The sequence below is a fragment of the Castanea sativa genome, chromosome 4 (assembly GCF_040712315.1).
Source record: "Castanea sativa cultivar Marrone di Chiusa Pesio chromosome 4, ASM4071231v1".
NCBI classification, from domain to species: Eukaryota; Viridiplantae; Streptophyta; class Magnoliopsida; order Fagales; family Fagaceae; genus Castanea; species Castanea sativa.
In genome coordinates, this window is record NC_134016.1 from 35,143,437 (window position 1) to 35,154,338 (window position 10,902).

At 34.8% G+C, this 10,902-nt stretch overlaps 1 protein-coding gene across 1 annotated transcript; it reads left to right on the plus strand.

Moving 5' to 3' along the window:
* Positions 1-8,979: 8,979 nt before the first annotated feature.
* Positions 8,980-10,626, plus strand: LOC142630282 (UDP-glycosyltransferase 83A1-like). Its single transcript, XM_075804266.1, has 2 exons — positions 8,980-9,511; positions 9,740-10,626. Exons 1-2 carry the CDS (start codon positions 8,980-8,982, stop codon positions 10,624-10,626), a joined length of 1,419 nt encoding a protein of 472 aa, XP_075660381.1.
* The last annotated feature ends 276 nt before the right edge of the window (positions 10,627-10,902 follow it).

Consider the following 10,902-nt stretch of genomic DNA (forward strand, 5'->3'; position numbering starts at 1 on the left):
AGAGTATGTATTTATGAGATTGGATTTCATAAATATATGATGAATAACTTAAAGGATTAAACCGGGTACTCAAGGATAAGATGTAGTAATTTACAAAGTGGCATTCTACATTCATGACTTTGTGTTACTACGAATATTTTATGAAGGGATTGCATGTACAATAAAGTCTTGGGATATAATTTATAGATAAGGCCTAGAGTGCAACTATATTTATATAGTGGTATTAAATATAATTAATGGTAACTTTGGACTTGTCAAGAATTGACAGAAAAGCCCAAGGCCCATTGGAGCTAATGTCTTATTGGTCCCTTTTGGTCCCATTCCAAGCCACACACTTAAGTCCAATTGAAAAAGCCCAATTGAAAAAGCCCAAAAGGCCAGCCCAATTAGATAATCGGTTAGACACAAAAGGGAGAAATATACAGAATTTTCTATAGAGAATTTTGTAAGAGAACATAATTGCGATGTGGTGTAAGAAGTGTTAGACATTCCTTGACCTTCTTCCTTTGGAATTGATTGAGAGACCACACATCTTGGGCGTTAGTGGAATTGGAGTGAAGATTGAAAGTGTTTCCAAGAGATTTTGATCTTCAGATTTTGAAATTCACCGCTCTAAGATACACTCTCTTGTTCTTAAATTATGAAACTTATATAGTACATGTTAACTTTTATGAATGAAGTAGATCCATTTATTTATCTGTTGCGCACATGCATTTTTCCTTCAGTTATAAATTGATACTGTTATATTGTTTCTAAGTGTGTCCAAGTACGTCCTTATTAAGATATTATTTTGAATCGAGTTCCTTAAAAATGAAGCTTTAGATTGAAGGAAATAGTATATGTGTGCGAGTGTTCCTTAAACTGGTATCATCTTGGTACAAAACCCTAGACGCACAAACGTCGCAACAACTCTTGTTATGGGTGTGTCTTTCTATATCTATGATGAGGACGATAAAATATCTTTTATATGCTATGGAACCCTAGTGCATGAATCTCTAGAAAGGCCAAGTCATTGCGGGCTAAAACAGAAAATTTTTGTTTAGTTTTCCCGAGGCTCTATGGATCAAGAGGTGTTGAGACATGCATTGAGATTCATTTATTCTCAATAGATTAACAAGTAGCAAGAATTGCAGTTCCAACATTTCTTGAGTAGTATTGTGTTTTTGATTTATCCCACTTGTAGATAAAATGTGACAAACTTAAACTTAGACTGAATTACATAAAAAGTATGTTTTGATCTCGGATATGCCAATACATAAAAATATGACCCTTATTGTTTGATTTATTTTGGTATTTTGAGAATTATTTTTGGAATTTGGGATATAATTTAAGCATATTACATGGATTGTAATAATTTATTGAAAATAATGTTTAAATAATTAAGGAAATCCCAACTTTTATAAGGCATAAAGTATATATGCACAACCCATCAACTTGACCCATGTGAGTTAGGTTAGAAATTTCTCAACCCGACAAGGTTAGGTTGGGTTGAAAAACCACTCTAACCCAACCCAACCCAATCCATGCACATCCTTAACCCTATTTTACAACTTGCACTTAACCTCATATGAGGGTAAAATGGTAGTTTCACATCTAACGGTTAGAACTATAATTTTAGATGTTGGATTTCTAATTACTTCTCACAAAATAAATCTTGAAGCTTAATGATCAAAATGATATGCCATGAGCTCCAATCAAACCATTGGATTGAAAGATACTGTGAAATCAAATTTCAATGGCTAAATGCATTTGCATGATTTAGTCTAATCACGTGTAATTATGAAAAATTGATTTTAATTGGTTCCATAAAGAATAAATTTAAAATTAATGATGTGCCATGATCTTTTTGGATTCGACTTAAAATAATCATGAGGGAGCACACATTGGACAATTTATATTGTCAAACATTAATAATCCCTAATAAAGGGATAGTGGATAATTAGGCAATAATTAAGGGTTAATATTACTAAAGTCAATGTAATTTGGCCTGAAATTGGCAAGAATCCCAGTTTTACCTCAATTTTTATCCAAAAAAAGAATAAAAACGTAGGCTAGCATTGGCTCTGCTACTCCATCTGCTCATCGGTAGACATAGGAAAAATATCCAAGTGCCAAAACCAGCTGACTCAAAATTTCAAAATCTAGCTCCTTTTTTCCCTCCAACTTCAAATTTTGAAGTCAAAGCTCCCAAAATCCGAGTTAGCCCACCTACCCCTTTTCTAGAGTCTTCTTATGCTCTTTAAATATACGGGGGATTCATAGTTCAAGGCCCTCCACTCTTCTAGAGCTCTAATGGAAGAAAAAAAAAAATGGTCATTGTGCATCCAACCTTCCTAGTCTTTGATTGCGACTAAGTATTTTATTGCTCCTATTTTATGGTTCTAGAGAACTTCCCCCCCTATTGTTGTTTATTTAATTTTATGCAGGTTAGTGTTGTTATGTTTTAGTGCTATTATGATAGAATAAAAACAGATTTTGTGGTGATGTTATAATGGTAACTAGGATCAAAGCATGTTAATTGTTTAAATATATTATTAGCAACGCGATGTGTTATACCATGCTGTATATGCTAGAGTGGATGTGGAAGGGGAAGCATAGAATAGGAGCACCGAGAACATGAGGGTTATGTGGTTCAGCCTTGTTGACCTACATCCACGGAAGAATCCCTTAAGGGCTACATTTTTATTGTATAAGAGTGTAGTACAAAACCTATGTTACAATGAACCCTAACATTAGTATGTATAAGTGACTAAACCCTAAACTACTAGTACAAGTAAGAGTGGGCTTGGGCCTATTACATTGGGCTAATATGTTTAATATATCTCTAACACCCTCCCTCAAACTCAAAGTGGAAGCTTGATGAAGGTTTGAGGTTGGATAAGTATGAGAAGATCACTTGAAGATGCCTTGAAGAATGCCTTTAAAGAAACCACAATGAAGAATGTGCCAATTGAACAATTTTGGAGCTTCAAATGAAGAAGCGGAGTCCAAAATTGGAATCTACGCGAAAAACTGAGCAATATAAGGCCTTTTTGAAAATTTTGACTTTTGGTCAAAGGTGAACACAAAAAGTCAAAGTCAAAGGATACATGGTCCGGGTCGGTTCCGGGTTTTTGGGTTTGGTCACGGATCGGGTAGCAGATTTGGTGACATCATCCTATGACGTGTTGCTGACGTGGACTAGGGCTTGCGTGGCTGATGATGTGGCATGATGAAGGAGTAATGACGTCATCCAATGACGTCAGCAGGAGTTCTTCGGGGTGTGGCAGGAGTGTGTGATTACCATCGGCGAGTGGAGGAGAAGCCAGAAAACCAGGCAGTGTGTGGAGGCGTGTGATTTAGTGGTTGAAAGCCAGATTTCTTTTGCAGGCAGATTGGTGGTCGACATGGCCAATAGGGCAGTGCGTGTGGCTGATGGATGAACTGGACATGAGGAAATCATGGCGGCGCGTGGGGAAGTTTTGGAGCTGTTAGCAGCTAGTGGTGGCACGTGAGGCTATTGTTGGTTACCGTGTTCCTGGGTTTTGGTTGCGGGAGGTCGTGGAGCACGTCTGTGGTGTTAGTTTCATCAGGAGAAGCTTAGATTTGCACAAATCTGAAAAGTTAAGTCATGGCTTGCTTGGTTGTGGAGTTTGACATAGCATAGAGCCGTGGTGGCTGCGAGATGCCATGGAGTCTAGATCCAGCAGGCAAGCATGTGTGACTTCAGATGGTGGTGTGCATTTGATAGTCTTCTTTGCTTGCTAGAGACGTGTGTTTGATGCCAAGAACAAAGTTTGGCTCTGATACCAAGTTAAATATATTATTAACAACGCGATGTGTTATATTATGTTGTATATGCTAGAGTGGATGCGGAAGGGGAAGCATAGAATAGGAACACCGAGAACATGAGGGTTAAGTGATTCAGCCTTGTCGACCTACATTCACGAAAAAATCCTTTAAGGGCTACATTTTTATTGTATAAGAGTATAGTACAAAACCTGTGTTACAATGAACCTTAACATGAGTATATATAGACGACTAAACCCTAGACTATTAGTACAAGCAGGAGTGGGCTTGGGCCTATTACATTGGGCTAATATGTTTAATATATCTCTAACATTAGTGATGTTCTTGTGAGATTAATTTGTTCATATGTAGTTCATGAGATAAAATTAATCATGGTTAATCTTTGATTCCCATTAATTACATGCAATAACATGTTTATTTTTCCATTCTCTCATAATTTTTTATATCAAAGGTCCGTGATTATCACTAATCACAAACAATCACATGTTTTTCTTTTAAATTTCAAATCATGTTCTTATGGCATGTTCATCATCCCCTTCTTTTCAATCTTGACATGCACTTGTTTACTTATAGCACATTATTTATTTGGGGATGTGACATGTTAACTGGCCACCATAGTCTGGTGAATTGATTTTATCTGGTGGTGAGCACCTTCTCATCTTGTAACTTAGCATTCAAACTTAGATTACGGGGTCTTAGATTAAGGTTTTATCCAAGTATCATCTTTTTAGAATGTTACTAGAATCAAAGCCATGTAAATTTTCTCTTAGATTATATCTAGGACTGCAACCGTGTAATGTTTTAAGTTGTATTCAAATTGATGTCCATTTTTATCAAACCAATGAAATGAGACATTTTATTTATTTGTCTATGGTTTTCTTAATTTTCCAATAAAATAAGTGGTAACTTCATGCAAAACCCTTGTTTTAGAAGGAAATATATATTAAGTTGAATCACCACCATGAGGGACATGAACAAGATCTCAACCATTCATGTTTGTTTGGCCCAAGGTAGAGGTGGGCCGAGGTCGCCGTCATGGTCTCTCACAGCTTGGGTTGTGGAATGCACATTTGTGTGGGTTCAAAGTACACATATCTCGACGTTACTTCTTTTCCAATTGAATAGTTAATATAACAAATAAGGACACTACTTATTTCAAAAGTTTAAATCTATAAGTTTGGGCCTAACTATATATAATTAACTACTTATTCTTATTATTATTATTCAATGTGAGACTTTACTCACACTTACATACTCAACAATAATTATACTCTAAAACAAGGTCAATGAAGATTGCATTGTACCAATGTTAATTGGAATTGAGGATCAGCACTGCCATCTGTTCAGTTCGTGAGGGGTTGGAGACTGGTGATGACCCAAAAGATGAAAGGAAGCTAGGTGGGATTATTGCTCATTAGAGTCATGCCTGGTTAACTGGAGGACTTGATAAGAAGACCAATCAAAATGATATTGATTCAGATTGCTCTCATCATTGCTGATTTTGGTATCTTGTTTTTTCACATTTTCTATTTTATAATATTTATTGAGAGTAAATTGCACTATCTCTCTTGAGTTTTTCAGAAATTAGACTCACCTCCCGTCTAGTCTGGAATAAAATACTCACCTCTCTTAAAATACAAACTATTTACACTAAAGTGACTAACCTCCCTTAGATGACTGAAAAAAAAAGTTTTAAAAATGATGAATTTCGTATTCTACCCTCAACTTAAACTGCCATCCTCACACTCTCTAATAGAGGATTTGAATTTGTTTTTCTGAGATTTTTAGCTCAGTTTTTAGTCATCAAGAAGAGGTGAGTGTCTAATTTCAAAATAGAGGAGAGGTGAGTGTAATGACATAAAACCTTAGGGAGGTCAGTGCAATTTTTCCTGCCATATGGGTTAATTAAAGTTGTGTTTTTACAAAGAGTGTATAACAAGATTTAGCCTATTTCAAAGATTTGCTTAAGCCAGCAAATCCGTAATTACTTCACTCATATAAATCAGTGTCAAGGCACAAGGTTATACTGAAGGTCTAAATAAATATTGTGCACATAACATAACTTTTACTTTTGCAGAATTTGAGATCAAAACCCCATTCTTAATATATATATATATTTTGGGAGAGACTGATTCATGGGCTTAAGGGCATAGTACTGATACAAATATGTATATTTTGGTGTATGGAGGCAGTTGGTGACCACCGCATATTATGGGCAAGCGAACACATGTGCTAGCAATAGCATACCCCGCACAAGGCCATGTAGAGCCTCTCATGAAGTTGTATACGGGAAAAAAAGTGAGGACCATAATGGGAATTGACCCAAAATGTAGGATCAAAAGTGTACTTACACCTTAAAAAAAAACAATAAGTGTTTTAATAAAATATACAATATGCATCTAAGTTTTAGTTGATAAAGACAACAATTTATTTGTTTTTATCAATTTTTTAAGGTAAAATAACAATAAGTGTTTTAACAAAACATGCAACATGCATCTAAGTTTAAGTTGATAAAGACAACAATTTATTTGTTTTTATTAATTTCTTTAGATTAAATAACAATAAGTGTTTTAACAAAGCATGTAACATGCATTTTAGATAAAATAATAATAAGTGTTTTTAACAGTGTGTTTCAATTGATAGAGACAACAACTTATTTGTTCTTGTTAATTTTTTTAAGTAAAATAACTATAATTTTTTTTTACAAAGCATGCAACGTGCATCTAAATTTCAGCAGATAGAGACCAACTTATTTGTTTTTAATCATTTTTTTTGTTAAAGTAACAATAAGTGTTTTACGACATGCAACACGCATTTAAGTTCTAAAAATTTAAATCCCACTCCAACTAAAAGTCTATTATCGTTATTTTAATACATATATTCACCAATGGACTTTCCATAGAATCCCTTTTGCACTCCATGTTTAGGTTTATTTTCAAGTTACAACTTATGCATATGTATTTGTATTGGATAGATATACATGTTGTATAAATTTATAGAATTTGATAAATTTATATGATACTCTCTCTCACATGGGAACAACTTTTTTCCTAATAAACAACTATTGTCATTAATTATTAAATTATTAAAATTTAATTTTTAGGACATATTTCCTTAAAGTATGGGATAAAATCAACAATAGATTAATCTATGACAAAATTTTATCATTTAAATTTTAGGGTAAAATATCATTTTCATTCCTAAACTTTTATAAAGATTTGTTTTTGGTCCTTAAACTTCCAAAAGTTCATTTTTGGTCCTTAAACTTTGCAAAATGTTCTACTTTGTGTCCTTCCGTATATGCTTGTTAGTTTAGGTCCTACGTGGCTTAACGGAATGTTGATGTGGTATTTAACATTGACCAAACTAATTTATTTTTAAACTTATAAACACATGGCGCACGATGATTGGCCCACATAGATTAAACAGTTCTATTAGTGAGACAAATTTACCCTCACACCCACACAACCCAATCCAAACCTCAACCGTCTTAAAAATCCCCAAATCTGTAACGCTTAAAACTCCAACGCCACAATCTCACGGGCCAATCCACGGCCTCAATCGACGACCCTAACCGGCGATGGAGTGTTCAAAGGCAACTCCCGTTGCCCATAAAGAGAAATCCATATGAAAGTTTTGACCAAGACACAACTCATTAAACTCAAATACTGATTCATTATGAACTATGAACTTCACTAAACTTGAAAAAAGAAAAATAATAAACCCATGCACCCATATCAAATTTTTGGCATATCATGGGCTCATCTTCAAAACAAAACAACAATCGGAGTGAATTTCAAGGTAAAAAATCAAATAAACAAAAGCAAAAGACTGAAAAAACAAAATTTTCTAACAAACCTCCAAGAGCAACTTTCGGCCAACTCAAAGAAGCCAAGAATCCCTCAAAGATTTCTCTTTTACTCCACAGTCACACCAAACCAAGCAAGTCAATATTTAAAATCACTAGTGAACTTTCAACAATGCAGGAGAGGTTTCTTCTTCAGAACTTTCAATTAAGCAAAAAATTTGCCTTTTGTTTGCGTATAACAAGAAGGCTTAAAGTCTTTTTGTTGCTTCAGTAACGGTTAGCTTCAATGATGGAAGAAGAAGGCTTCCGTTGAACACTCCTTTGTTGGGCTGGGGCGCTGATTGAGGCTGTGGGAGTGGCATTGGGGTTTCAAGCTTTTTAGATTTGCGGATTTTTGAGACCGGGTTATGTGGGTCAGTGGGTGTGAGCATTTGAGGGTAAATTTGTCTTACAGGAGCTTTTTAGCCCATGTGTTTATAAGTTTAAAAATAATTAGTTTGGTTTGCGTCAAATACCACATCAGCATTCCATTAAGCCAGGTAGGACCTAAACTAACAAATACATTAAGCTAGGTAGGACCTAAACTAACAAATATATACGGAAGGACGAAAAGTAGAGCATTTTGCAAAGTTTAGGGGCAAAAATGAATTTTTGAAAGTTTAAGGACCAAAAACAAACTTTTATTCCTATATAAAAAAAAAAAACTTCTGTGAAAGTTTAGGGATGAAAATGATATTTTACCCTAAATTTTATCAAATTTATATTTTATTTAAACTAAAAGTCTATTATAATTTTTTTTTAACTTCTTTCCCCTGAAAAAAAAAACAATTCTAAACTTAAAATTAGTGGCGGCTCTAGAAATTTTTCTCAGGGCGTTCCTTAAGAAGTATAAATTACACAATCCAATAAAAAGAGAAATTCATATATTGACAACAACAACAATAAGAAAACATGCAAATACATAAAATTTACAATTGTCTTCTTTGAGTTTTCATATTTTGAAATCGTTGCATGATAGTTTCATTATCAATGCTATAAGCTACATTTCTTTCAATGTACACAACCAAGTAATCATTATCCATTGAATGTAAAACAAATTATGAAGCAAAATTTAATTTTATTGACATAAAAAACTGAAAGTATTCCTAAATTTTTTTTGAAGAGTAGACAAATAAAAAATTTTAAATTATTATATATAATTTTTTTTTTTCAGGTCAACGTGGTCGGGAATCCCACACAACCTCCCATACTTTATCCCCTCAAGTTGCATCTTAGGTTTTATTAATTATTTAAAAATATTATTTTATTAATTGTAGCCCCTCCCCCTTCCGATTTCATGTTTGTGAGAAAGAGCTATAAAAATCCAACCAATACCTCTTAAAATGCGTGAGCCCGAAATCCCTTTGAAAATTTGTGTCATGGACAGCCAGGGCAGGCAACCGCATGTGCTGGTCATACCATTTCCTGCGCAGGGTCATGTTGCCCCTCTAATGAAGTTGTCACACAAGATTGTTGATCATGGGATCAAGGTCACATTTGTTAACACTGAGTTTATACATGCAAAAGTCAAAGCTTCAATGGTAGTGAAGAGTGAAGAGAAGAGCCCAATAAGGCTAGTCTCAATCCCAGATGGGCTAGAACCTGGGGATGATCGAAAAGATTTTCTTAAGCTGACACAAAGTTTGCTGAAAGTTATGCCAGTCCATTTGAAGGACTTGATCGAGAAAATTAATCAGTCAAATGATGATGATCAGATCGGTTGTGTCATTGCTAGTATAGGGGCTGTGTGGGCACTAGAAGTTGCTGAGAAGATGGGAATTACAAGGGTGGCAGTTTGGCCTGGTGGACCAGGAAACTTGGCTTTTTTACTTCATGTCCCGAAGCTTATTGAGGATGGAATAATAGATACTACAGGTAAAAATCTTGCTGCTATTAATAATTCTAACTTGTTTATGTTATTAAAAAAGATTTTTGATTTACATGTTGAAACCTTATTGAGCAACTCATAATCAAGCATCTTCAGTATTTAATATTTGGTATAAGAAAGGTGAAAAAGGATAAGAATGTACCGGCCACATAATTAGTGACATATACTTGTTTAATTTTGAGAAAATAAAAAATAATAGTTGAATCACCCTGTAGGAACTCCAATAAAAGACAACTTGATCTGGTTGTCAAAGGAAATCCCAGCATGCAGTAGCACCGAGTTGCCTTGGAGCTTTCCAGGAGACCCAAAGATACAAAACCTTATTTTTGAATATCATGCTTTGAGAATGAACCAGTATGTCAAACAATGCAACTGGCTTCTCTGCAACTCATTCCATGAACTTGACTCAGCGGTCTGCGATTTAATTCCTGGGATCTTACCTATTGGCCCATTACTTTTGGGCAATCAATTGAGCAATTATGTTGGAAGCTTTTGGCCTCAGAATTCAGCTTGTCTAAGCTGGCTTGATAAACAACCTGTGGGTTCAGTCATTTATGTTGCCTTTGGCAGCATAGCAACCTTCAGCCAGCAACAATTTGATGAACTAGCACTTGGTCTTGAACTCATAAGCCAACCTTTTTTGTGGGTTGTCCGATCAGATATAACAGATGGACCACTTGCTGAATTCTTGCAGGTGTTTAGAACAAGACTAAATGATCGTGGAATGATTGTTGAATGGGCACCTCAAGAGAAGGTGTTAGACCATCCTTCTATTGCATGTTTTGTAAGCCATTGTGGATGGAATTCAACCTTGGAGGGTATAAGCATGGGAGTCCGATTTCTATGTTGGCCTTTCTTTACAGACCAATTCCATAATAGGAGTTACATATGCGATGTTTGGAAGATTGGTTTAGGGTTGACCCCTGATGAACATGGGCTCATCACGAGGCATGAAATCAAAACAAAAATAGAAACACTGCTCTCTGATGATGGTATAAAAAGAAATTCGTTGCAGCTAAAGAAAATGGCCAAAACGAGTGTAACTGAAGGTGGATCCTCTTTTAAGAATTTTGAAAGCTTTATTGAACAATTAAAGCATTAAGGATGTCATAAAGTGTTACTGTTATATTTTTTCTAAGTGTTTTCAAGTATGTCCTTATTGAGATATTATTTTGAATCATGTTCCATAAAAATGAAGCTTTAGATTGAAAGAAATAGTGTGCGTGTGCACCAACCTGTTTAAGGATTTGAATTTCCTTAATGGATTGCAAAGTTAGCATCATTAGTTGAACAAGCTTTTAATGCTTCTTAGGCTAAACTAGATTCTTTTTCTTTATGGCAAGAGTCTTGTAACTCAATTATTTGATATCTCTTGTAA

Bases quoted from the DNA above. Each gene is read 5' to 3' on its own strand.
- LOC142630282 (XM_075804266.1), top strand. From the start codon at position 8,980: ATGCGTGAGCCCGAAATCCCTTTGAAAATTTGTGTCATGGACAGCCAG. The intron at 9,512-9,739 runs GTAAAAATCTTG...ATCACCCTGTAG, and splicing joins TGGAATAATAGATACTACAG to GAACTCCAATAAAAGACAAC.